This window comes from Thamnophis elegans, chromosome 5 (genome assembly GCF_009769535.1).
Source record: "Thamnophis elegans isolate rThaEle1 chromosome 5, rThaEle1.pri, whole genome shotgun sequence".
NCBI classification, from domain to species: domain Eukaryota; kingdom Metazoa; phylum Chordata; class Lepidosauria; order Squamata; family Colubridae; genus Thamnophis; species Thamnophis elegans.
Window position 1 is genome coordinate 99,929,011 of NC_045545.1, and position 27,695 is coordinate 99,956,705.

Genomic DNA, 27,695 nt, shown 5'->3' on the forward strand with positions numbered 1-27,695 from the left:
TTTATTCTCCCCGCTGGGAATTTCACATCCAGGAAGCAGGATGGCTTAATGCAGAGAGAATTTGAATCTTTTCTCTTTCATAACTTGGTGACGAAGAGGTGACAACATTCAGAGTTGCGTTGCATTGGGTTTGCCAGGCAGGTTCCTGTTGTGTTCCAGTCCCTCCCATCACCACGCGAGGAACTCCAAGACCCTGGAGGTTTTAAAGAAGAGATTGGGCAAACATGTGCCTGAAATAGTATAGGATCTCCTGCATAAACAGGGGCATAGAATCAAAATCATGGGATGTATTAGTACCGCTTTATAAAGCCTCAGTAAGGCCACACCTGGAATACGGCATCCAGTTTGGCCACCATATTATAAAAAAGCTAAGGAGACAATGTAGAATGGGTGATAACTTTGGCTATAATATACATCTGGATAAATGGCATGGACTATGGGAAAGGATCAGGAAAATAACATTGGCAATACCGTATAAAGAAAACTGATATAAAATGTTTTATAGGTGGCATCTCCACTCGTGAGAATAGCCAAAATGTTTAGAAATGTAGCGCCAATTGTTGGAAATGTGATTATGAATCCGGCACATATTACCATACGTGGTGGTCAGGCCAAAAAACAAAAGGATATTGGCGGAAAATTCAAGGGTGGCTGATAGAGATAACCGAAGAGTAAATAGAATTCAAACAGAACTATTTCCTTTCGGGAATCATGAACAATAAACATAACAAGGGGGTAATCTATATAACAACACATATTATTACAGCAGCAAGAATGGTCCTTTGCCAAAACAGGAAAACCAGAGACATTCCACCAGAAGAGGAAGTGATTAGGAAAATTCTGATTTGTGCTGAAATGGATAAATTGACATGAGAATTGAAGAACAAAGAGGAGTCAGGATATTATAAGATCTGGGATAAATTTTATCAATGGTTGGAACAAAAAGGAAAGGCCCAAAATAAGCAACACGTCAGCGTACCAAACTAACTATAAATCTAAACTAAGATTTAACCAATGATAGGATATTGAATATTGAGGGATATGATCTGGTATATGGTTGGCACGCCTACCTGTTATTCAACAAAAACTGGACAAGAATTTTAAAAGTCATATTTTAAGAAGTGCTTTACTGCGGGTCTGGAAAAATACCAATATAAATTAAATGACGAGATACCCATGTGGGCAATTCCTAGACATGCAATTGAAAATATGAATATAGCACAAAAACAGGATAGAACTACTTATAGACAGCTCCTCATCTTGGAAGGGGGGCACTACAACTAAAATCTTTAGAGGTATTGAAAGAGGAGAAGGTAGTTCAAATATGGTTCCAATATGGGCAATTACAGGCCAGGTGGAAAATAGATCAAAAAATTGGTTTTGTCCAAGTTGAGGATAACCTATTTAAACAATAAGAGATCAAAGCTTAATGCATATAAAGAGGATATATAATGTAATAATACAGATGGATTCGGAAACAGAACTAGTTAAAGATTGTATGGTAAAATGGGCTCAAAATATTGAAGAACCCAATGGCATGAGGGGGGGACCCGGGTCAAGGTGGGGAGGGACACCCCCAAAGGGGCAGAAAAAGACACCTGAGACAGAGGGATGGAAGGACCAAAGCTTTATTGCAGAACCGAAGGAATGAGCCCAGGGTGGGGTTTGGGGGGGAGGGTCTCCAGGGTGGTCCAGGACAGAAGGAGGCTCTTCAGGTCAGGGTTCAACAGTAGTTGCAATTGTGGTTGGTCTCCCCGTTGCTGATCCTGTAAAAACAAACATTCAGATGTGAGCTTTCTGCCCAGAATTGCCTCCGGTGATTCCCCCTGCCTCATCTTACAACCACGGAGACCCAAACTCAAATTCAGGAGGAATGGCCTGATTGGGAGAGAAGGGAAGCGATGGGGGAGCCTCCCCCTGTGGAGTTACCCCGCCTCATCACTGGGGGTTTTCAAGCACAGGTGGGATAGAGTCTCTCCAGGATGCTCTGAGGATTTCTGCACTGGAAGGAGGGTGGACTAGATGACCTCCAGCTTCCCCCACCCCATCCTCTAGGAGGCCAGAAGGCCAGGGCTTGGAGCCCAGACAAGGGCACGCTCACCTGAGCGCTCTGACTTGGAGAGGGGGAATTTCTACAGTCAGAAATCGGAGCTTATCTTTGGCTGCCCAGATGAAGCTCTCGACCTTCCTGTCCCCTGAGCTGGGACCAGTCCTGGCCTGCCCAGAGGACGAGCTGGACCAAAGTGGGCAAAGGTGTTCTGTCCCGGCCTCTCCTCCTCCTGGGAGTCCTCACTGCCTTGGGCCTTTGCAAGGCTGCCAGGAGAAACATCTTCGCCAACACAGAGCCCACCAGCAGCAGCTGAACTGGGAAGCCTTCTTCCAATGGAGCTTCAGGAGGAGGAGGAGTCAAGAGACGGTGGGAGGGGATGTGGAGGGGCAGGCAGAGGGCCCCCCACAGAGTGGGGCTGGGGTGGGGTGCCTACCAGGAAGAAGGGCCCCACCACAACTAGCCCTGTTTCAGCATCCGAGCACCTTCCTGTTTTTAACATCAGGTCCACCTTTGATGGACACCAGGAGAGCCTGAAAGCCCCCAGAGGGACCTTCAAGTGTCCAGACCATGTCTGACCCCACACAGCCCTTCCTTCCTTCCTTCCTTCCTTCCTTCCTTCCTTCCTTCCTTCCTTCCTTTATTAATTAATTATCAAAATTTGCTCTAAGCAAACGGCACAAGGAAGAACATTTGGTACTTACCATGCGTCACATAGAGAATATCCTTGCACTCAGTCACGCAAACCGTAACGGCAACACTTCTGCGCCCTGGGACAGCCCCAGTCGTTTCGACACTTCTCACGACAAGGACGTTGTGGAGGGCCCCGGGGACACATCCCTGGTTTTTCTGCAAAGGAGGAGACCCCCAAGGCTGAGAGATTCCCCTGGAATTGGAGTCCCAGATCAAGCAAGATCCCATCACTGAGTCCTTCAGGACCCAAAACATCTCCATACATCCAGGATGGTATGTTGTCAGAATCCCACCCCCTCACCCCCCCTCCCCACAAGGCACAGACGTTTCCCTCTGGGGTCAACCTCTCAGGACCCTGAGGGGAGGGACGCTATAATTGGGCCCCCCTCTCTAGGCTGGGGGTGGACACACACAACCCCAGTTCCCACCAAAGAGGAAGGAGGAATTGCAGAGAATGGGAGGCAGGGACTTCCTGTGCTGGTTCTGCACACCCCCACAGCCCCCTCCCCAAATACAGAGGGTGTAAGAGGGGACCCTTCCCCAAGCAGAGCCTGGACAACCAGGGAGATCTTCCCTGCTCAGAATATTTCCCTACTCAAAAAGACCACACCCCCACCAAGACTTGCAGGGGAAGCTGAAGTATCTAAACAGGGAGCAAACCCCAGGCTCAGCTGCACTGAAGATGTTCCCTAGTTGGGTCATGGAACGTCTGCAACAAAATAGCCATCCTCCTTCCCCTCTCCCTCCCCATCCTCCTCTCTGCGAACTCCACCGCCTCCTAGTCCTGATGACGCTCCCTAGTTGGGTCATAAAACAGTCAGCAAGGAAACCACCCAGCTCAGAGAGCATCAGAAATTGGAGAATTCAACTTGAGGGACAGATTTCTTTCTACGGAATCCATCATAGCCTGTGGTGAGAACCAGGATGCTCCATTAACCCATCTCATGCTTCAGTGAAGAGGCCACTCCGCTACTCCTTCCCTACTCACCCACACAGGTGTAGTGGCATTGATCCTTGGTCGCAAAGTTGTTGGCATTGCCCCGGCATCCACCATAGTCAAACTGTTGGCATTCATTTGCAGTGAAGTTGTAGAAGTAGGCGTACGTAAGGGCTAAGCATGGTCCTCCGTCAGCAGGAAGATAACACAACTCTGTGGCAAATGGAAAGGGGAGGGGGTGTCATTCGATTAGACAGCACAAGAGTCTCTAAGGATCTTCCCCAACCTGGGGCCTTCCTAGCAGGCTCAGAGTGGAAGCACAAGAGCCATTTGGGACGTTTTAATTGGGTTTCCTGCTCTGGGGATTGGATCCGATGGGTGGACTGGACTGTTCCTGTGGCTTAAATTCCTGATTCTGCAGCTGCCTTGAGTAAAGACTTCCCCTAAAACTGCATCTCTCTTTCTTGGGGTCCCCTCCCATTTCTGTCTCCTGTTCAGCTGACCCCCAACCCCCCTCTCCAGAACCTCCCCAGAAGAAGCCCCACCAAGCCAGAAGTTCTAGACTGGGGGTCTCTGTTTTCCCTTCCCTGGGGGAGAACTCTGACCACTTCAGCCCCTCCCTGCCAAGGGTCCAGAGATCATTCGGAAAGCTCACTTGGACGGCCCTGGCTGGAGACGGGGGTCAGCTCTGCCCAGAGGGTGAGGAGTCCCAGCAGGAGAAGAAGACCTCCAGAAGACATGGTGAAGCTCTCTGCCCCACACTCAGACTGCTGGCTCTATTTATTCTCCCCGCTGGGAATTTCGCATCCAGGAAGCAGGATGGCTTAATGCAGAGAGAATTTGAATTCTTTTCTCTTTCATAAGTTGGTTGACGAAGAGGTGACAACATTCAGAGTTGCGTTGCATTGGGTTTGCCAGGCAGGTTCCTGTTGTGTTCCAGTCCCTCCCATCACACGCGAGGCACCCCAAGACCCTGGAGGTTTTAAAGAAGAGATTGGGCAAACATGTCCCTGAAATAGTATAGGATCTCCTGCATAAACAGGGGCATAGAATCAAAATCATGGGACGTATTAGTACCGCTTCATTAGTTCAGCCTCAGGAAGGCCACACCTGGAATACGGCATCCAGTTTTGGCCACCATATTATAAAAAGCTAAGGAGACAATGGTAGAATGGGCGATAAACTTTGGCTATAATATACATCTGGATAAATGGCAAGAACTATGGGAAAGGATCAGGAAAACAACGTCGGCAATACCGTATAAAGAAAACTTATATAAAATGTTTTATAGGTGGCATCTCCTACCAGGGAGAATAGCCAAAATGTTTAGAAATTTAGCACCAAATTGTTGGAAATGTGATTATGATCCGGCACATATTACCATACGTGGTGGTCAGGCCAAAAAACAAAAGAATATTGGTGGCTGATAGAGATAACCGAAGAGTAAATAGAATTCAAACCAGAACTATTTCCTTTCGGGAATCATGAACGATAAACATAACAAGGGGGTAATCTATATAACAATACATATTATTACAGCAGCAACAGAGGTGGGTTCCTACCAGTTCGCACCTATTCGGTAGAACCGGTTCGTCAAATCTACCCAACCGGTTAGAAGAGGTTCCACCAGTGGACCCGGAAAGCAGGCCACACCTACAGAAGAGGTTCTAACATTTTTTGAAACCCACCACTGGTCCTTGGATATGATTATTCTGCACTGTCATGCTCCTATTTACAAAACTCAGTGCCTCTGTGAAAGGCAAGGATGACTACTGCGTTTGTGGGGCAATCGGAACATTGCGTGTGTTGAAGTTGTTTTAACGCAAACCAAAGATGCCTTTTGAAAAACAAGTTTACATCATATTCTTATGCGTGCCAGTGCTGTGTGTGAAGTAATTTAAGGTAGTTCTGACAAGTGTCATCGGCATCTTCATATCCAGTTACATGGGTGGCAAGCCACTCCCACAAAGGAGGCCACACCCACAGAGTAGGTTCGAACAATTTTTGAAACCCACCATTGAGCAGCAAGAATGGTCTTTGGCCCAAAACTGGAAAACCAGAGACATTCCACCAGAAGAGGAAGTGATTAGGAAAATTCTGATTTGTGCTGAAATGGATAAATTGACGTGGAAATTGAAGAACAAAGAGGAGTCAGAATATTATAAGATCTGGGATAAATTTTATCAATGGTTGGAACAAAAAGCAGAGACCCAAAATAAGCCACGTTTCAGCGTTCCAAATAAACTAAGATTAATAGAACGGAGATTTGAATTATGTATAAAATCACAACCAATGTTCCCTCTAATTTTTTTTTCAGTGTGAGTGGAAAAGTATAGTGTTTGAGCGGTACATTTTCATGCCTGAGCACCTGAATTTTTTTCACTTATGTCACCTAAGACAACAACAAAATTATTTGAAACTCAAAGTTGTGTTTATTCAAGGGACCCGCTTAATTAAAAGTGTTCTATAATATCAGTATGACTTATAATACTGCAAGTCTGCAATATTAAAATACTTGTATAGGGGATCCCCTGGATCCCCCTGAAGAGATCAAATCACAACCAGTATGCCACCTTCTTGGTATATTGTTTTTATTTTCATTGAGTTTTTAAAAATGAGCATTATTTCATCCTTTTTCTTTATTTTTGATTGGTATCTGCAATTTGTTTTAATTCTGTTCATACATATAATATAAATGAAAAACCCAGCTCTCTTAAAAAATATTTTAAGTTCTTTCTGGTGCTCTCTTTTAGAATTGGCCAACTAATATTTCTGTTCCCCCAACTAATGCCAGGCAGAGTTAACTGAAAAAGTAATTTTTCATGAAGGGACATTTTCCTAGTATTTATGAATAATAATTCATATTTATATCTGCTAGGTTCAGCAGAGGATGACCAATTATTCTAAAGCTATTATTGTTGCTTGTATCTCCTAATTTCAATATTTTTCTTGACACTCAGTATATCTTGCAACTATTTGCATTTGGCAAATAAATAGGGTAAGTGATTATGCTTTTTAAAGGCATTTAGGTAATGGATAATAATTAGTATTTTGCACGTTGTGCGCAAAAGTATTGCAAGAGTATTCCATACTGGGGGAGACATTCCCCAAAACACAGCAGGAACAAAAAAGATAACATTCCCTCCCCCTCTCCTAAAAATCTTTCAACTGGAAAGTTCACAATAATTACATGCGCTAACCTCTTAAAGGAGCCGTTGCAAATACCCATTTTTTTACCGTTTTACTGAAATGTGAAAACTCAAGATAAATGTTTTTAATTCATTGCTAAGGAGGGGGCAGGGGGTGTTTATTGTTTACTACTTTATTGAGGGCTCCAAACCGTCACCCTCTGTTTTGCAAAAAGCATGATCTCACACCCACTAAAATCTCCCCCTCCGCCTCAGTTCATTATCCCTTTCCGCAGCCACTTTTCCTCCTCCCTCCCCAAGATTCACCCACCAACACCAAGAGGAACAGGGAAAGAGGCGCCTTCTCTGCCCGCTGCCCCATACCACTGTGCCCCGAAAGCCAGCCGGAACCCCCCAAAGCGGCCAGTTAATGAGCTTCCCCACTTCAGTCAAGTGAAGCCTCTGCCAGGAGGAGGTGGACGCAATCCAATCCGAATGGGAGCCAACACCCGTCACTCATTCCCTGCTGGCTTTAGATTTTCCTGGGAACCGGCAATTGTGAGCAAGAGAGGGCGGGAGACGCCTGCTTTCTCTCCCCGCCGCCTAAATCCGGCAGCGCAACCAACCACAGACCAAAATTTTCCCCACCTCTGCCCCGAGAGTGAAGAGGTATAACGTCTGTGACAGAAATCAGCCTGGGTGCTTCGCAGCTTGGAGCAGAATCGGCAGGGACTCCAGCCGTCAGGCAAAGGAAGCCCAGGAGCGCAAAAGTTAGCGCCGGGAGCGGAGAGTGGCCTCTAATCTAACTGGAAGTGTAGCATTGAAAATCATGCGCGGCACTTGGAAACTGCTGCGCGGTGTTTCCATATTATGTGCGCGGCCGCGCAAGCGCGCACCTTAGAGGGAACACTGATCACAACAGTGAAAATGTATAAGAGAAGAACAAAGCAACATGGATGGAAATACAATATCCTTATATTGGCAAATACCGAGTAGGCCAATTGTAAATAAGGACGGTGGTTATAATATTTAACTTTATATTCTAAGGCGTTTGGCAAAGACATCGCCAGGACGGTTACGCTGTGTCCAATGTTTTAATGTGGGTTTAATAAAAGAAACTGTTTAAATTAAAAAAAATAAAGGATTCCTAACCTACTTAGCTGACAACTTTGTCACCAAAAAGATAGAGGAGGGAACTAGAAGTAAAGCTCTACTGGACCTAATTGTTACTACTACAACCAGCAGTCAGCATGGGTTTGTTAAAAAGAGATCATGCTACACCAATCTTATTCCATTCTTTGACCAAGTGATGGAATTAGTAGACCAGAAAAGTGCTGTGTATCTAGTATACTTAGACTTCAGCAAGGCGACATTTGACACAGTGGACCACAACCTACTTCTTGGTAAGCGAGGAAAAAAGGGGGATAGATAGCACTAAATGAGATGGATTCGTAACTGGCTGACAAACCGTACTCAATGAGTAGTCCTTAATGGGTCTACATCTACATGGAGGGAAGGAAGCAGTGGGGTACCAAGAGGTTCCATCTTAGCCCAGGACTCTTCAACATCTTCATCAATGGCTCAGATGAGGGAATAGAGGGGGAACTCATCAAATTTTCAGATGACAGGCAGGAATAGCCAACACCCCTGAAGACAAGCTTGGGATCCAAAAAGATCTTGACAGAGTTGGACCTTGGAATCCTGCCGAGGTGGCGCAGTGGTTAAATGCAGCACTGCAGGCCACTTCAGCTGAGTGCAGTTCTGCAGTTCGGCTGTTCAAATCTCACCGGCTCAGGGTTGACTCAGCCTTCCATCCTTCCGAGGTGGGTGAAATGAGGACCCGGATTGTTGTTGGGGGCAATATGCTGACTCTGTAAACCGCTTAGAGAGGGCTGAAAGCCCTATGAAGCGGCATATAAGTCTAACTGCTATTGCTATTACCCAACAGCATAAGATTTAATGTGGAGAAACGCAAGGTTTCAGGGAGGAAGAACCAAAGGCACAAGTAAAAATTAGGTGAAACCTGGCTCAAAAACTGTCGCTGTGAGGGGGACCTTGGGGTCCTAGTGGACGATCCCTTCAACGTGAGCCAGTCGTGTACAGCAGCACCCAAAAAAGCTAATAGGATCCTCGGCTGCACAAACAGAGGCATAGAATCAAAATCATGGGACGTATTGGTACCGCTTCATAAAGCCTCAGTAAGGCCACACTTGGAATACGGCATCCAGTTTTGGCCACCATGTTATAAAAAAGATGTTGAGACTTTGGAAAAAGTGCAAAGAAGAGCAACAGGTTTGCAGGAATTGTGTGTAGCTAGTCTAGAGAAAAGAAGGACATGGGGTGATGTGATAAGAGGGTTCCAGTATTGGGGGGGGGGCTGCCACAAAGAAGAGGGAGGACAACCTATTCTCCAAAGGACCCTGGAATTAAGGAGAAGCTTCCTAACAGCGAGAACAATTCACCAGTGGAAGAGATTGCATTCAGAGGTTGTGGATGCTTCGTCACTGGATGGTTTAAAAGAGAGAGCGGACATCCATTTGTCCTGGATGATGTAGGGTTGGGCTAGAAAACCTCTCGGGGTGGGGGGTAGAAGACCTCCAAAGTCCCTTCCAGCTCTGTTTTGATTAGCTGAGAGGTCCCAGCCGCCCCATTGCGCCTTCCGAGGTGGCGCAGTGGTTAAATGCAGCACTGCAGGCTACTTCAGCTGACTGCAGTTCTGCAGTTCGGCTGTTCAAATCTCACCGGCTCAAGGTTGACTCAGCCTTCCATCCCTCCGAGGTGGGTGAAATGAGGACCCGGATTGTTGTTGGGGGCAATATGCTGACTCTGTAAACCGCTTAGAGAGGGCTGAAAGCCCTATGAAGCGGTATATAAGTCTAACTGCTATTGCTATTGCTATTCCTTCACAAAACCCCTGATCCTGCTTTCAATCTCCTCCCTCCCTCCCTCCCTCCCTCCCTCCCTCCCTCCCTCCCTCTCTCTCCATGTTCAGGAGATGAAGCTACTGGTGACTTACCAACAGGTGGCAGGGAAAGGACATTTTGCATGGAGAGCTATAATGACATCTGTTTATAATGGACAAATATCTGCAAGCATGAGAATCCCTCATTTCTCTAATATTTCTCCACCGTTCTCTTTTATTTTCCTGGTTTTGTTTCCTGCTGGAACCACAACAGGTCAGCAGAGTCTCCCTGTCTATCCTAGGCTTACTCTGTAGTAAACCCTGTGTAGTGACTGAGTGTCAGGGATTTATGGCTCCAAGAGGTGCTTCCTCTGCACATTCTCTCCGGAAAGCCACATTGGGGAATGATGCGCTTCCTCTTGGCCCCTCTTCCTCTGGCATGAGGGGGGGACCCGGGTCAAGGTGGGGAGGAAAACCCCCCAAAGGGGCAGAAGAAGACACCTGAGACCAAGATTGCAGCTGGTATCAAAGCTTTATTGCAGAACCGAAGGAATGAGCCCAGGGTGGGGTTTGGGGGGAGGGTCTCCAGGGTGGTCCAGGGCAGAAGGAGGCTCTTCAGGTCAGGGTTCAACAGTATATCCAGCGGTGGGATTCCGCGAGGTCGCACCAGTTCGCACAAAACTGGTGCTTAAATCATTTGAATCCCAACCCTGAGTAGATCCAGTTATGGTTGGTCTCCCCGTTGCTAATCCTGTAAAAACAAACATTCAGATGTGATCTTTCTGCCCAGAAGGGCCCCCGGTGCTTCCCCCTGCCTCATCTTACAACCACGAAGACCCAAACTCAAGTTCAGGAGGAATGGCCTGATTGGGAGAGAAGGGAAGCGATGGGGGAGCCTCCCCCTGTGGAATTACCCTGCCTCATCACCGGGGGTTTCAAGCACAGGTGGGATAGAATCTTTCTTTCTTTCTTTCTTTCTTTCTTTCTTTCTTTCTTTCTTTCTTTCTTTCTTTCTTTCTTTCTTTCTTTCCTTCCTTCCTTCCTTCCTTCCTTCCTTCTTTCTTTTTCTCTTTCTTTCTCCTTCTCTCTCTCTCTCTCTTCCTTCCTTCCTTCCTTCCTTCCTTCCTTCCTTCCTTCCTTCCTTCCTTCCTTTCTTTCTTTCTCCTCTTCTCTGCAAACCCCACTCTCTTCTAGCACTGATGTCATTCCCTAGTTGGGTAATGAAACATCTGCAGGAAAACCACCAGGCTCAAAGAGCACCAAGGACCCCACAGTTCAGCCCGAGTGACACAGGTTCCCTTCTACGGAATCCATCATAGCCTGTTGTGAGAACCAGGATGCTCCATTAACCCATCTTATGCTTAACGTTAAGAGAAGGTAGTTCTTGTTCTACGAAGAGGCCACTCCGCTACTCCTTCCCTACTCACCAACACAGGTGTTGCGGCATTGACCTCTGGTCCTAAACCTGTTAGCATTGCCCCCGCATCCACCGTAAATAAACACCTGGCAGTTATTGAAAGTCGAGTTGTAGTAGAAGTGAGGCATATAAGCTAGACATGGTCCGCTGTCAGCAGGAAGATAACACGACTCTGTGGCAAATGGAAAGGGGAGGGGGTGTCATTCGATTAGACAGCACAAGAGTCTCTAAGGATCTTCCCCAACCTGGAGCCCTCCTAGCAGGCTCAGATTGGAAGCACAAGAGCCAATTGGGACGTTTTAATTGGGTTTCCTGCTCTGGGGATTGGATCCGATAGATGGACTGGAGTCTTCCTGTGGCTTAAATTCCTGATTCTGCAGCTGCCTTGAGTAAAGACTTCCCCTAAAACTGCATCTCTCTTTCTTTGTCCCCCTCCCATTTCTGTCTCCTGATCAGCTGACCCCCAACCCCCCTCTCCAGAACCTCCCCAGAAGAAGCCCCACCAAGCCAGAGGTTCCAGATTGGGGGTCTCTGGTTTTCCTTTCCTGGGGGGAGAATTCTGGCCACTTCAGCCCCTCCCTGCCAAGATCATTCAGAAAGCCCTACCTGGCCATTTCTGGCTGGAGACGGGGGTCAGCTCTGCCCAGAGGGTGAGGAGTCCCAGCAGGAGAAGAAGACTTCCAGAAGACATGTTGAATCCCTCTGCCTCACACTTGGGCTGCTGGCTCTATTTATTCTCCCCGCTGGGAATTTCGCATCCAGGAAGCAGGATGACTTAATGCAGAGAGAATTTGAATTCTTTTCTCTTTCATAAGTTGGTTGACGAAGAGGTGACAACATTCAGAGTTGCGTTGCATTGAGTTTGCCAGGCAGGTTCCTGTTGTGTTCCAGTCCCTCCCATCACACGTGAGGCACCCCAAGACCCACGCCCTCCTCCCCAGGACCCCACTCCCACCCAATGGGAAGTTCTCTTGAGTCTGGTACTGTCCAGTTCAGGCCCAGGGTCACAAAGTCCAAGAGGGAAGGCAAACATCCACACATTCTGAAGTCCAGGCATGATAACCAAGCCAAGCTATGAGTCTTCTTCCTCCTCCTCCTCCTTCCTCCTCCTCCATCCTCTCCTCCTCCCAAGGTTCTGACTGAGACCCTTCCCGGCTGGAACCTTGGAAGTCCCAAGCCATTTAGCAGGAATAACAAATCCATTTGTTTATCAGGAGCGCCATGTTGGCACGGGCCAAGTCAAGCCAACTCTGACTCCACCCACTCCGCGTCTTGCCTCTCACCCTACTTCCCCCTCCCCCCAAGGTGTCTCCCCAGTCACATTCCCCAACAAAGCAATTTCCCGGCTCGCGGGAAGTCACTCCCTCCAATCGTTGTGGGTCTCCATGGAGATGGCCTTGAGTTTGGTGGCTAGAATGTGTTTTGTTTTGATTGCAGTGTGAATTCCTCACTGAGGCCGCGAGGCACGATTTCCCATCCCCCTGCCTTTGGCAACTCAGGAGCAGGTCAGGAAAGCTTTGCGAGTTGACCACCCCCTCCCTTCTAGCACTGACGTTGTTCCCTAGATGGGTGATGAAACACCCTGCAAGAAAACAACCAAGCTCAGAGAACAAGAAAATGGAATGGCAGAAAAAAAATGGTTAGATACACGAGACCCTCTTATGCATGTAGAATGTATATTTTTTACCCATATGTTATTATAATTGTCCATGAAATATCTCCTTTGCAAGCCTTCTGTTCGTAATTGATCGATAACATCCACAATGGGAAGGAATCAATTTCTCAGCAGATGAAAAAGCTTCCATTTCAGGGTGAAATTCAGCAGGTTCTGGAGAACCGGCAGCGGAAATTTTGAGTAGTTTGGAGAACCAGCAAATGCCACATCAGGCTGGCCCCGCCCCATCTATTCTCTGCCTCCCGAGTCCCAGCTGATTGGGAGGAAATGGGGATTTTGCAGTGACCTTTGCCTTCCACACCCAGCAAGTGACGCCCACAGAACCATTAGTAAAAACATTTGAATTTCACCACTGCTCCATTTCCACCCTCTGACCATCAATTTCCACGGCAGAAGTGGAAAAGAAACCCCTCTTCCAGAGTCCACTGAATGCCCTCCAGGCTGCAGGAGGCAGAAGGACCCTCAGAATTTGCAGCTGGGACCCTGCGTGGGGAGCACGTCCCTCTCAGTATGGCCCTTCCACTCCCTTTTGCCATGGTGCACTTTGTGATGTCAACATGCAAACAGGCTTTGTAACCCAGGATGCTGTTGTGTAAGCCAGGATCCAGGAAGGAGCAGCAGCCCCAGGGCTCACCAGTTCAAGCACAAGAGTCCTCCCTTGATACAGATGACAGGTGTTACCTCATCTGTTGGCCCTTCCTGACATGGGCAAAGCCAAAGGTTTGTTGCGGTTGAGAAAGAAATCTCGACATCCTTCCATTTCCTCTTGTTCCTGCCAGGGATCTTCTCACCTCCTCAAAGCAGGACTTTAGGGTCCATCCATCCAACCCAGCTTGCCATTCCTGCTATTTGGGCATCGTGAAGGCTGTGCAGGGTCTCCTCCTCCTCCTCCTTCTGGGTCTCCTCCCCTTCCCCAGGCCCCCCACTCCCTCCAAATGTGAAGTTCTCTTGAATCTGGTAACGTTCAATTAAGGCCCAGGGTCACAAGTCCAAGGATGAAGGCACAAGTCCACAAATCCACACACACAAAAGCTGAAATCCAGGCACAGTCCAAATATCAATAGCAATAGCAGTTAGACTTATATACAGCTTCATTGGGCTTTCAGCCCTCTCTAAGCGGTTTACAGAGTCAGCATATCGCCCCCAACAACAATCCGGGTCCTCATTTCACCCACCTCGGAAGGATGGAAGGCCGAGTCAACCTTGAGCCGGTGAGATTTGAACAGCCGAACTGCAGAACTGCAGTCAGCTGAAGTGGCCTGCAGTGCTGCACCCTAACCACTGCACCACCTTGACTCTTATTATCAAATCCACGTATGGTATCCAAGCCAATGTCCAGAACCCAACAAGCCACACCGAGGTCCAAATATGCAGTCAAAGGAAGCACGCGAGTGGCATCAGAATAGAATGGAATTCTTTATTGGGCAAGTGTGATTGGACACACAAGGAATTTGTCTTCGGTGCAGACGCTCTCAGTGGACATAAAAAGACAAGATACATTCCTCAAGAATCTTAAGGTATGAAACTTAATGATAATCAAAGGGTACAAATAAGCAATCGGGAAACAATATAAATATAAATAATGATACAAGCAACAGAGTTACAGTTCTGCAGTCATAGGTGGGAGCAGATGGGTGATAGGAACAATGAGAAGACGAATAGTGATAGTGATAGTGATAGTGATAGTGATAGTGATAGTGATAGTGATAGTGATAGTGATGGTAATAGTAATAGTAATGGTAATAGTAATAGAGCCTTAGTGAATAGTTTGACAGTGAGGAGGGAATTCTTTGTTTAGCAGAGAGATGGCATTCGGGTGAAAAACTGTCCTTGTGTCTAGTTGCCTTGGTGTGCCGTGCCCTATAGCCTCGTTTTGAGGGTGGGAGTTGAAATAATTTATGTCCAGGATGCGAGGGGTCTGTAGATATTTTCACGGCCCTCTTTTTGACTCCTGCAGTGTGCAGGTCCAAACCAGACAGTTATGGAGGTGCAAATGACAGACTCAACAATTCCTCTGTAGAACTGTTATCAGCAGCTCCTTGGGCAGTTTGAGCTTCCTGAGTTGGTGCAAAAAGAACATTCTTCGTTGTCCTTTTTTGATGACGTTTTTGATGTTAAGTATCCATTTTAGGTCTTGAGATATTATAGAACCTAAAAATGTGAAGGTCTTCACTGTTGATGCCGTGTTGTCCAGTATTGTATGAGGTGGTAGAATGGGAAGGTTTCTCCTACCACCATTTCTGCAGTTTTGAGTTTGTTCAGTCCCAGATTGTTCTGGTCGCACCACAAAGTTAGTTGTTCAACCTCTGTAGGAGGCTTCATCATTGTCTCAAAGAGACCAGTCACTGTTGTATCATCTGCAAACTTCAGTAGCTTAACAGATGGATAGTTTGAGATGCAGTCATTGGTATATAGAGAGGAGAGAAGTGTGGAGAACGCACATTGCCCTGGGGGGGCTCCTGTGCTCATTGAAGAGGTAACTGATGTGGTGCTGCCTAGCTTCACCTTCTGCTTCCTCTCTGTTAGGAAATGGAAATCAAGGGAATGGAAGACACAGAATGGGAGTGTAAGCAAGAGAGGGATAATGCGCAGTTTTTTCCAACATCCTGTTGGTCTTCCTCCTCCTCTCTGCAATCCCCTCCCTTCTAGCACTGATGACGTTCCTGGTTGGGGTTCAGGAAACAGCTGTTAAGAAAACCACCAAGCTCAGAGAGCACACGGGACCCCACAGTCCTCCTCCTCCTCCTCCTCCTCCTCTCCACAAACCCAACTACCTTCTAGCACTGATGATCCCAGCTAGTTGCGTAATGAAATGTGTGCAAGGAAACCACCAGGCTCAGAGAGCCCCAAGGACCCAACTCTACAACACGGAGCTACCAATGTTCTCCTCCCACTTTGCAGGATTTACTCAAAAGGGGCAACCCGGCCTCCAGCCCCACATCTGCACTGCAGCTGAGCAGCCCCTCCACACCAGTTGCAAAACCCTGCAAGATCCCAGAAGTCGTTGTTATTTGGATGCTGCTTTTAATGTTTGGTATCGATGAGGCTTATTGCTTTGCAACAGCTCCTAGGGATCCTCCTGCATTCTCAGACCTTGCCTAATCCACATCCACCTCTCCCTGCAGCTGCGGTTCTCTCCGGGTTGAGAAATCTAGAAGTTTCCGTTGGTTCTTCTGACTGCCAGTTGGCAAGGCTAATCAGCAGAGAACCCTGCTCAGCCCAGGGAGCCCCTCCCGCAACGCCCACCTGTTAACCAGCCCTGGTTAAGGAGGAACAAGGGCAGATCAATGAAGGAGGAAGAAACAATGCCCCAAGCAGGTAGGAGAAGATGCTGTGTGCCAACCCTTCTTATTCAGAGATCTTACTGCACTGATGGCATTAGCAAGAATGGCAGTGAAAGGTGGATCAATATGCAAAGCATCAGAGCACCCAGGATCCACCGGGAGATACCAAGGGTGGGGCCACCAGGGGTTTCTCCTGGGTCCCCTGCTCCTCAATGAAGCTCTGAATCTTTGGGTGAGGAGGGGGAGTATTTAATCCTTTGGAAGAAATAAATAAAACCCAAAATTGCCTCATTACTAGAATAAATGTGTGGGAGATCATTAAAGAAAGATGGAAGAACTAAGGAGGAATTTCCCGAGAGTGAGAACAATTAACCAGAAATTATGGGTGCTCCATCATTGAACATTTTCAAGACGATTTGAGGGCCGTATGTTTGAAATGGCGTAGGGTCTCCTGCTTGAGCAGGGGGTTGGACTAGAAGACCTCCAAGGTTCCGTGGGAAGTTTATCACCCAGCCCCCTCCCAGAAAAAGGTCTCAAGGGTCTCAAGATCTTTCTGAAAGCTCTCTCGCGGCAGGATAAAATGTGAATTAAAATATAAAACTGAGACGTGGCAGAAAGAAGATATAAAGACCTCCTTTTAAGACGTGTACAAAAACAGGAAATGTCAAAAGCCCAAAACCACAGAGTTCAGCTAAAGTTCTTACAAAGCCACGTAGCCAGTACCTGTAGCCCAAAACAAAAGGAGGAGTAAGACAGTATCTGCTTATAAGGCTTCTTTCCTCAAGATAACCAATAAGAAATGGGTTAAGTGTTTCCATGTTGCGCTGCTTTTGAGAACGTATAAGAATGCGTGCTTCCATGGGAAGAATTGTTCAGAAGTTACATGACTGGCTTTTCTGAACCTGGCTGCCAATAAACTTCTCCTTGATCCTGAGACATCTAAGCCCTGTTATTTTCTGCAACAATTGGGGCGACCACAGCAGGACCTAGAGTGATATTTCGCTGAGGATGGAACGGATCAACCGGTGTCAAATCGAGGCCGTCTCCCCCAACCTTCAGGTGCCACAGAGAGTTTCTCTGTAATGGGGCAGAGGACTCCCCTCGGGCATCCGGTAGACGCCGGTGATCCAAGAACTGGACCGGGATCAGGACAAGTCAATAAATTACCCCGGCTGAGAAAAGAACAGGCAAGTAGATTAAGGCTGGGAGCACCACTCTTTTCATCACAGTAGTCATTGCATCCAAAGTGTTTCCTTCTGTCGTGGGCAGATGTCTGGGTGAGTAAGACCCAGAGGCAAAGAACCGATGCCCACCTCAAGCCATGAGACTTTATATAAGGAGGGGGCCCAGCCCAGCAATTGGCCGACAGTCACCCGATCTTCCATCACAGCTCCAGGGCCCCCCATGAAAGCAAGGACTTCAATATTCGGGGGAAGAGGAGAAGGAGAAGCAGAAAACGGAAGTGCAAGTTTTTGATGTAACAAAATTGTTACATGCACCGCAAACGGAGGAAAGTATTGAGAGATTTCAACAAATTAAAGAATGAAACTCCTTCCAAATTCACAAAAGCGACAAAAAGTCAATAAACATGATAATTTTTTTCACCTTGTGAACTTAGCCAGGGATAAAGTGCCAAAAAAAGAGCGATAATCCAAAAGGGAAAAGAATGATTGTTTATTTTCTCAAATCCCACCATGGTCAGTGCAGAAGACCACCAGAACTCCAGCAGCCTGGCTGATTTGTGGACAGATTACGCTGTCTGTCATCCACCCGAATATGGATGGATGCTCTGTCACCTATCTGTGTCTCAAATTTTCATTTCAATGCAAACTTTTACAAATTCACATTTAAACATATAAATACTGCAAAGAGCTGAGTTCCAACATGCATATTAAGGTCACCACAATGAAGGAAGGAAGGAAGGAAGGAAAGAAGGAAGGAAGGAAGGAAGGAAGAAAGGAAGGGACCTTGAGGTACAGTATATGGGAAAAATGACAACATGGAAGATTGATTCTCTCTCTCTCTCTCTCTCTCTCTCTCTCTCTCTTTCCCTCTCTCCCTCCCTCTCTCTCTCCCTCCCTCTCTCTCCCTCCCCCCCCTCTCTCTCCCTCTCTCCCTCTCTCCCTCTCTCCCTCCCCTCTCTCTCTTCCTCCCTCTCTCTCCCTCCCCCCCTCTCTCCCCCCTCTCCTTCCCTCTCTCTCTCCCTCCCTCCCTCTCTCTCTCTCTCCCTCCCTCCCTCCCCCCTCTCTCTCTTCAATACAACTTTACACCAACCTATGCAAACTTTTCTTCAAAATTTTCTCCAGGATTCTTAAAACAAGGAAGTTTGCCATTTACCTACTGCGTATTAATGCCTCTGGTCGAAAGTTCATATTAGTTGCACAGGAATCTCCGGTGTCAGAAGGCACCATCCCAACATAGAACAAGACCAGCAAGCCAACCCAGGGCCTCTTGAGGACTAGATCCATAGTGACTGAGTGCTCCTTCTAAGCAACAGGTTGACCGAAGGTCAGAAACAAATCCCTGGCTGTATAAAATTGGAATAAGAAGACCAATATTTAGATTCCCGTGGATCGGAGCTGATGGGGCAAATGGAGCCATTTCCCTCAGCCTGAAACTAGAGGTTATCTCAAATAAATAATCATGTTACTATCTCACATTTTCTAAGGGAGGGACGGAATGATTAGCAGAATTATATGGATTGGAGAACTGGAAAGAATATGAATAGAAATACCCTAAATTTATAAATAATCATGATTGATACTGAAATTGTATAAGGAGATATTGAAAAATGGAAGAATGAAGGATGGAACTTTGATTTAACTAAGGAAATATGAACAACAAAATAGGTGGAAAACACGTCTTTGAATATCAGAACGATATGAAAGGGGGGTGGAGTTAAAATAGGGATAGAAAATTGTTGTGGCCCAGCAGGAGCTGTTGGAGCTGCCACCAGACTCCGACAGCGAGGGGCCCTCTGAGTCGGCTTTGGAGAATGTGGAGGACCCTGAACAGGGTTCCGACTCTGAGCAGGGCGCAGAGAGACTCATTGGCCACCAGGTGGCGCCTGAGCCTTGGACCAGTGGGGAGGAGACAAGGGAGAGTGATCAGGACATCAGCAGTGGGGAGGGAGCCAAGGAAGTTGTTCCTAGATGCCCGGCACCGAAGAGCTAATAGGCGTAAAAAACAGATGAGAAATGAATTCCCATGGAAATGTTCCAAGGTAAATATTTTGACTGACATCTTGAAACTGAGCGACAATCTTCAGTGCCAGAAGATTCATGTGATTCTTCTGCGTGATCTGCCAAAGCAACATCTTCGCCTAAAACAGATCGGTGGTCCACCAAGACTCAGAATCACAGAGCAAAGGGGAAGGGGAGAGCTGGTACATTCAGATGACTCGTCTGGTTTGGCTTAGTATGTTGTGTGACACATTAGCAAGTTCCCAATAGTCTAAGGATGACCTCCAAATTGTACAGGTATGCTACCTACTTACCAAGAAAGTGTTCTTTCCCCCTCCCTCCCTCCCTCCCTCCCTCTCTCTCTCTCTCACTCTGTCTCTCTCTCTGTCTGTCTCTCTGTCTCTTTCTCTCTCTCTCCCTCTCTCTCTCTCCCTCCCTCCCTCTCTCTCTCTCACTCTGTCTCTCTCTGTCTGTCTCTCTCTCTCTCCCTCTCTCTCACTCTCTCTCTCTGTCTCTCTCTCCCTCCCTCCCTCCCTCTCTCCCTCTCACTCTGTCTCTCTCTCACACTGTCTCTGTCTGTCTGTCTGTCTCTCTCTCCCTCCCTCTCTCTCACTCTCTCTCTGTCTCTCTCTCTGTCTCTCTCTCTCTCTCCCTCCCTCCTTCTCTCTCTCTCACTCTGTCTCTCTCTCTGTCTGTCTCTCTGTCTCTCTCTCTCTCTCCCTCCCTCCCTCTCTCTCTGTCTCTCTCTCTGACCCCCCCTCTCTCTGTGTCTCTGTCTCTGTCTCTCTCTCTCTCCCTCCCTCTCTCCCTCCCCCCTCTCTCTCATTAGGACCACCTAGAGGTCAACTCTCATAAGGAAGAGTTCTTGGTCTGCAGCTCTGAAGGAGAACCAACTGGAGTCCAATCCTACTGCTTAAGGCTTTGTTCAGCCATGTCTGTTTTTTAAAAAAAATTATTTTATTTTTTATTTTATCAATTTCATATATACATTCACAATTATATGATCTCATAACTGTTATTAATAATATGTATTTATAACAATTTTTCCCTACAGTTGATAATATACTTGAAGATTGCTTTCTTAACATCCCATAGATCCATCTTATCTTACAACGGTCCTACTTCTTCTTCCCTCCCTCCCTCTTTCCTTCCCTCGTTTCTTCTCTCCTACTCCCCTTCCTTCCCTCCTTCCTTCCCTCCCTCCTTCCCCCTTCCCTCCTTCTCTCCTTCCCTCCTTCCTTCCCTCCTTCCTTCCTTCCCTCCTTTCTTTTCTCCTTCTCTCCTTCCTTTCCCCCTTCCTTTCCTCCTTCCTTCCCCCTTCCTTCTCTCCTACATTCCCTCCTTCCTTCCCTCCTTTCTTCTCTCCTTCTCTCCTTCCTTCCCTCCTTCCTTCCCTCCTTTCTTCTCTCCTTCTCTCCTTCCTTCCCTCCTTCCTTCCCTCCTTGCTTCCCTCCCTCCTTCCCTCCCTCCTTCCTACCCCCTTTCTTCTCTTTCTTCTCTCCTTCCTTCCTTCCTCCTCTCCTTTCCCTCCTCTCCTTCCCCTTCCTCCCCTTTACCCTTCCCCTCTTCTTCCCATTCCTCCCCTCTTTCCTACTCTTACATTCCCTCCCATTCTTCCTCTGCCACGTCTTTTTATAAAGCAATTTGGCTGTGACTCACATTGTTATCCAGAACAAGGCATGATAACACCACAGACAAGAGGAATCATAGAATGTATGTGACGACATCAAGTTTCATCTGACGTCGCTCCTCTCCTTCCCTCCCTCGTGTCCTCCTGCAGGACACGTGAACTCAGAATCCTTGCTTGTTCCTAAAGGATCCCTTGGGAACGCCACTCCTCCTGTGGGGTGCATTTCCAGAGGTCCTTGGGTTTCTGTGAAAGCTACAAAGTCGTCCTTATCCTGTGAATCTTGAATCTTGCTGATGTGTGAACATGCATTCTCCCGGCTTCAGCTGCGCCTTATACAATCTCCGAGTCAGCAACACTTTGCTACCCGCCGTTTCTCTCACATACACACTGCGCAACGCCTCCCAGCTCTCTTTCGCAGACTGGAGACCTCTCACGCGCATTAGCTGACTGTCTTCCAAGGCAAGAATTATGCTCTCTGATGCCTTTTTATTATGTCTCTGGTCTCCATCTTCCAGGACTGCTGGTGGAATAGTAACAATCGTCCACAACTCCTCCTTCTGCAGGTACATCTCCATCTTCACACTCCAGAAGAGATAGTTCCTCTCATTCAGCCGAGACACCAGGAAACCTCCTCCCATTACGCCAACAGAGGCCATGCTGTTGCTAACCACGATTTAAACCAAGGAAGAGAAAGAAAGAGAAAGAAAGAGAAAGAAAGAAAGAAAAAAAGAAAGGGAGGGAGGGAGAGAAAAAGGAGAGGAAGGAAGGTGTTGATGTTGATGTTTAATAAATTTATAGGCCGCCCAATCCCGAAGGACTCTGGGCGGCTTACAACAATACATTTAAAATAGAAGTTAAAAAACACAAAAACATAGTTAAAAGGAGCACAACATACACCCAGTCTAATCGGGGCTGGAACTCAATCGTGAGTTCAACAGCCCGGGGCCTGCCGGAATAGCCAGGTCTTAAGAGCCTTACGGAAGGCCATGAGAGTGGGCAGGGTCCGGATCTCTGGGGGCAGTTTATTCCAGAGGATCGGAGCGGCTACAGAGAAGACCCTCCCCCAGGTAGTTGCCAGCTGACATTGTCTGGCTGACGGCACCCGGAGAAGGCCCTCCCTGTGTGATCTTATCTGTCGTTGGGAAGTATGTGGCAGAAGACGGTCTTGCAGATATCCGGGTCCTGAGCCATGTAGGGCTTTAAAGGTGATAACCAGCACCTTGAATTGCGTCCAGAGACCAATGGGAAGCCAGTGCAACTCACGGAGGATAGGTGTGATGTGATGTACCAAGGTACACCCAGTATCGCTCGCGCGGCTGCATTCTGGACTAATTGTAGTCTCCGAACGCTTTTCAGGGGCAGCCCCATGTAGAGTGCATTACAGTAGTCAAGCCTTGAGTAACAAGGGTGTGAGTGACCGTGTGAAGTGCCTCCCGATCTAGGTAGGGCCGCAACTGGTGCACCAGGCGAACCTGGGCAAAGGCCCCCCCTGGTCACAGCCGACAGGTGATGCTCTAATGTCAGCTGTGGGTCCAGGAGGACTCCCAAGTTGCGGGCCCTCACTGAGGGGAGTAGATTTCCCCCCCCCCCCAGGCATAAAGATGGACTAATCGAACTGTCCTTGGGAGGCAACATCCATAGCCACTCGATCTTGTCAGGATTGAGCGCGAGTTTGTTCACCCGCATCCAGACCCTGACAGCTTCCAGGCACTAGCACATCACTTCTACCGCTACACTGAGTTGGCACGGGGCGGACAGATACAACTGTGTATCGTCCGCATATTGGTGGTATTTGATCCCGTGCCGGCGAATGATCTCACCCAGTGGCTTCATGTAGATGTTAAATAGGAAGGGGGACAAGACCGAGCCCTGTGGCACCCCATATTTAAGGGGCCTAGGGGGTCGACCTTTGTCCCCCAACCAACACCGACTGCGACCTGTCGGTGAGGTAAGAGGAGAACCACCGCAAGACGGTGCCTCCCACTCCCACCTCCTCCAGCCGTCGCAGAAGGATACCATGGTCGATGGTATCGAAGGCCGCTGAGAGATCAAGGAGCACAAGGATAGAGGGGTGTCTTCCATCCCTGGCCCGCCAGAGATCATCGATCAGCGCGACCAAAGCGGTTTCGGTGGAGTATCCAGGCCTGAATCCAGACTGAAAGGGATCCAGGAAGGACTACAAACCTGGCCCTAGATGCAGCTTCAGAGGATAATCCAGGGCTGGAAGGGACCTGGAGGTCATCTAGTCCAACCCTGCTCCAGCAGAACATTGTGAAAGGGAGTTTCGGTCTCTTGATCCCCCCAGTCACATGACTACATAGCCATGCTCTCCCAGTCACATGACCCCGCCAAGCCATGCCCACAGAACCCTTAGTAAAATATTCTAGATTTCACCCCTGCATCAGCCTTCCAGTTGCATCAGCTCTTAAATCTCAGTGCCTTAACAGAATGGACTCTTCAGCCATGACCCTTGAATCAACCAACCCCTTTCTAAGAGCCTGGGGAGGGTGAAAACGGCTTTCCCCACCACCCCCTGAGACCGAAAACTGTATTTATTTCTTTTCTCATATTAATATATAATGTATATTGGAGGTGGTGACCCTTTGAGAGCTACATTCAACGACATTTCATTTTAATGTATTCCGATTAGTGCACATTCAAAGTGACAATAAAGGTAGTCTAACTTAGGGGTCAGGAACCTTATATACTCAAAGAGCCACAAAGGTCCTAACCAGAAGCCCCCTGTTCGATTCTGGAGCCGACCGGAAGTCAGGTTCTCCCATCATAGTATGGCATACTTTTTCCTCTACCTGTCCTAACCGGAAGCCCTATCAATTGTGGAGCCGACTGGTGACAGGGAGCCGCAACAGAGGGATGAAAGAGCCACATGCGGCTCCAGAGCTGCAGTTTGCCAACTCCTGGTCTAACTCTAAGAGAGAGGATTTCCCTGCACATTCTCTCTGGAAAGCCACATTGGGCAATGATGCGCTTCCTCTCAGCTCCTCTTCCTCTGACATGGGGGAGCGGGAACACAAGTCAAGGTGGGAAGGGGAAACCCCTAAAGGGGCAGAAGAAGACACCTGAGACCGAGAGGGGCAGCTACAACTGATGCTTTATTGCAGAGAAAAAGGAATGAGCCCGGGGGAGGGGGTTGGGGGGAGGGTCTCCAGGGTGGTCCAGGACAGAAGAAAGGTCTCTCGATGAAGTTGGTGAATTAGGTCCAATTCAGGTGGGTCTCCTTGTTGGGGATGCTGTAAAGACAAACATTCATACATGAAAGCTCTTCCCATAACTGCACCCAGTGCTGCTGGGAGTTCACCCTGCCTCATCTTACCACCACGGAGACCCAAATCTGAAATCAGGAGGAATGTCCTGATTGGGAGAGAAGGGGAGCAATGGGGCAGCCTCCCCCTTGGAGTTATAGAGCTCCATGACTGAGGGTTTCAAGTAAAGGTGGGGCATTCCAGGATGCTCTGAGGATTTCTGCCCTGGAAGGAAGATGCGTGTTAGGCCTGCAGCCATCTTTCCTTTTGGGTCTCAGGCCTGCCACACTTTCTATTATTCTGCTATGCATTTTCTATGGTGGGAAAATGGGATTGTATGGAGTTAGATTATATGTAGCCATAACAACATTCTTTCTAGAAAACCAAGGTCATCCTTTGTCTCTGCAACCGACCGGAACTGGATGGGTGGAAGCTGCCAGGGTGGCAGTGGAAAATTGGACCATGGGATGGACTTGTGGGTGTTGGGGGCAAGATCTTGAACTTTCAACTGGGTGGGTGGGGGAAAGCTGGGAAGCTTTCAGATTCAGGTTTTCCCAGATGTGCCAACATGGCTCTCTTCATAAATGGGAACTTTGAGCAATACTTTGCCTTGGAATCTGTTTTCCTTTTGGGTGCTATTTGGAACCCTGACACAGCATCTTTTCCCAATCTCCAGGAGACTTCAAGACTGCCGCTGCTTGGAGCATAGACAAGGGCACCTTCAGAGGCGCTTTCTAACTCAGACTGGGAGCATTTCTCACAGTCAGAAATGTGAGCTACTGACCCTAATAGACTCCCTGGTGAAGCTATGGACCTTCCTGTAAGCTGAGCATGGGTTAATTGTGGTCTGCTCAGAGGAGGAACATGGATGGGACTGCAGGTGCCCAGACCAAGCCTTGGTTTAGGAGGTCCCACACAGCAGTTGTTTTGGTCTAAGCCAACTATTGGTCTAAGTGACAACACAAATTACTGTCAAGCTTGAAGCACGCTTCTGCTGTTGTAACCATTATCGCATTTCAACTTGCCAAAGAACTAAGCGGGCCATGAGAGACAAGGTCGCATCGGCAGGTGTCTGCCAAGCCTAGAGACCTTTTCTCATAACAAAATAATGGCACTCAATTGGAGAATGTGACCTGCACTAACAGGGAGAGGGGAGTTCTATACTCTATGTGGGTTTGCCTGGGACATAAGCAGAGCTGGTTTTGCCTTCTTCAGTGCTGAAATGAGATACTCAATGAAGTTTGCATCCAACCTTTGGAAATCCTCAAAGGTGTTTGCTTCAGTTGGGATAGTTATTCAGAAGGTTGACAGTTACCTTAGATTGGGTCCGCGCAGTCTGTCCTGCAACCATAAGGGCAGCACTTCTGCTTCCCGGGACATTTCCAGTCATTTTCACAATTTGCAAGACAAATAGTATTGGTGCCTGGAGGGGCCCTGCGACACACCCCGGGCTTTTCTGCAAAAGAGAAGATCCCAAGGCCGAGGGTCAGGCTATGCAGGCAGAGCAGGCAGGAAACCGATTCTGCTTTATTGTCCAGCTACTTTAACAGAATCTTGCAGGTCTGAAAGGACGAATCTCCTGCTGTCTCCTATGCAGCCTAAGAAACTAGGGAAGGTCTCTTCTCTTCCCCTCTTCCCTTCCTCCCTCTCCCCCTCCCTTCCCTTCCCTTCTCCTCTTCTCTCATGCAGCTGTGGGCTACGCCATCTCTTATCTGACGGTTCCTTTGGAAGCATCTCCTCGCCCAGTCTCCCAAAGTCTTTCACACACCCCATTCCACTGGGAGATTTCCTCTTGAATTAGATTCCCAGAGCAAAGAAGGTCCCATCTCTGGTCCTTTCAGCAGCCAAAACATCTCCGTGCATCCAGGATGAGAGAGGCTGGCTGGAGCACGACTCTACCTCCCAGCTCCTTCCCCCCAGAGGATGGGAATTCCTCCTGAGTCCTCGGTTGCTTCTCTCCTTGGTTGGTTTCTGCCCATTGTTTGAAGGTCCCCAAGGAGAGAATCAGCCTGAATTGAGGAGAAACCTTCTAACAGTGAGGACAATTAGCCAGTGGAACCGCTTGCCTCCAGAAGTTGTAAATGCTCCATCATGGGAGGTTTTTAAGAGGAGGCTGGACAGCCACGTGTCTGAAATTATATAGGGTCTCCTGACTGAGAAAGGGGCTGGACTAGAAGACCTTCAAAGTCCCTTCCAACTCTCTTATTCTGTTAAAACAAAGCCATGAACATGGACTGAGGTTCAAGCCAACATCCAGATAACAAGGACCAACAACCAAGTAGAAAATAACATTCTCCATATGGAGCTACCAAGGAGAAAACCCTCAGCCACACTGGCAGGGAGAAAATGACACACTCATTTGCACTGTTGGTGTTACCCAATTGGATAGTGAAACATTTGCAAGAAAACAACCAGGCTCAGAGCGAACCGCGGATCCCACACTCCTCCTCTTCCTTGTCCTCCTCCTCCTCCTCCTCCTCCTCCTCCTCCTCCTCCTCCTCCTCCTCCTCCTCCTCCTCCTCCTCCTCCTCCTCCTCCTCCTCCTCCTCCCTGCAAACTCCACTCCCTTCTAGCAGTGTATTTGGGTCATAAAACGGTGTGCAAGAAAACCACCCAGCTCAGACAGCACCAGAAATTCCACAGTTCAACCTGAGTGACAAAGATTCCCTTCTACGGAATCCATCATAGCCTGTTGTGAGAACCATTAACCCATCTTATGCTTAACGTTAAGAGAGAGCAGGTCTTGTTCTATGAAGAGGCCACTCCGCTACTCCTTCCCTACTCACCAACACAGGTGAAGTGGCATTCATCTTTGGTCTTAAACCTGTTGGCATTGCCCTGGCATCCACCGTAAATAAACCCTTGGCATTTATTTGAAGCCGGGTTGTAGTGGAACCGAGGCATTCTGGCTTTACATCGTCCGGTGACAGCAGGAAGATAACACAACTCTGTGACAAATGGAAGGGAAGGTGTTATTTCATTGGGTACCACAAACACCTTCAACATATTTCCCCAACCTCCCCGCCCCCACCAGCATGTTCAGAGTGGAAGCAGTCGGGAGCCATTTGGGACATTTTAATTTGGTTTCCTGCTCTGGGGATTGGATCCGATGGGTGGACTGGATTCTTCCTGTGGCTTAAATTCCTGATTCTGCAGCTGCCTTGAATAAAGACTTCCCCTAAAACTGCATCTCTCTTTCTTGGGGTCTCCTCCCATTTCTGTCTCCAGCTGACCCCCAACCCCCCTCTCCAGAACCTCCCCAGAAGAAGCCCCACCAAGCCAGAGGTTCCAGACTGGGGGTCTCTGGTTTCCCTTTGCAGCCCCTCCCTGCCAAGGGTCTCAAGATCATTCAGAAAGCCCTACCTGGCCGGCCCTGGCCGGAGATGGGGGTCAGCTCTGCCCAGAGGGTGAGGAGTCCCAGCAGGAGAAGAAGACCTCCAGAAGACATGGTGAAGCCGTCTGCCCCACACTTGGCCTCCGTGCATTAAATAGTCTCCCCACTGGGAATTTCACATCCAGGAAGCAGGAGGACGTAAT

The 27,695-nt window shown here is 48.1% G+C and overlaps 3 protein-coding genes across 3 annotated transcripts; all 3 read right to left on the bottom strand.

Annotated features, from left to right (window-relative positions):
- Nucleotides 1–77: 77 nt before the first annotated feature.
- LOC116509497 (kunitz/BPTI-like toxin) lies at nucleotides 78–4,417 on the bottom strand. The gene is given in 5 exon segments (XM_032218646.1): nucleotides 78–193; nucleotides 2,752–2,785; nucleotides 2,787–2,896; nucleotides 3,729–3,890; nucleotides 4,333–4,417. Coding segments are annotated over 5 exon segments (507 nt in total).
- A 4,701-nt stretch (nucleotides 4,418–9,118) lies between these two features.
- LOC116509498 (kunitz-type serine protease inhibitor 4-like) lies at nucleotides 9,119–11,815 on the bottom strand. Its single transcript, XM_032218647.1, has 3 exons — nucleotides 11,731–11,815; nucleotides 11,135–11,296; nucleotides 9,119–9,123 (listed from the first exon to the last, which is right to left on the bottom strand). Exons 1-3 carry the CDS (start codon nucleotides 11,813–11,815, stop codon nucleotides 9,119–9,121), a joined length of 252 nt encoding a protein of 83 aa, XP_032074538.1.
- A 13,659-nt stretch (nucleotides 11,816–25,474) lies between these two features.
- LOC116509162 (kunitz-type serine protease inhibitor 4-like) lies at nucleotides 25,475–27,606 on the bottom strand. The gene is made up of 3 exons (XM_032218159.1): nucleotides 27,522–27,606; nucleotides 26,945–27,106; nucleotides 25,475–25,614 (listed from the first exon to the last, which is right to left on the bottom strand). Exons 1-3 carry the CDS (start codon nucleotides 27,604–27,606, stop codon nucleotides 25,475–25,477), a joined length of 387 nt encoding a protein of 128 aa, XP_032074050.1.
- Between the last annotated feature and the right edge of the window lie 89 nt (nucleotides 27,607–27,695).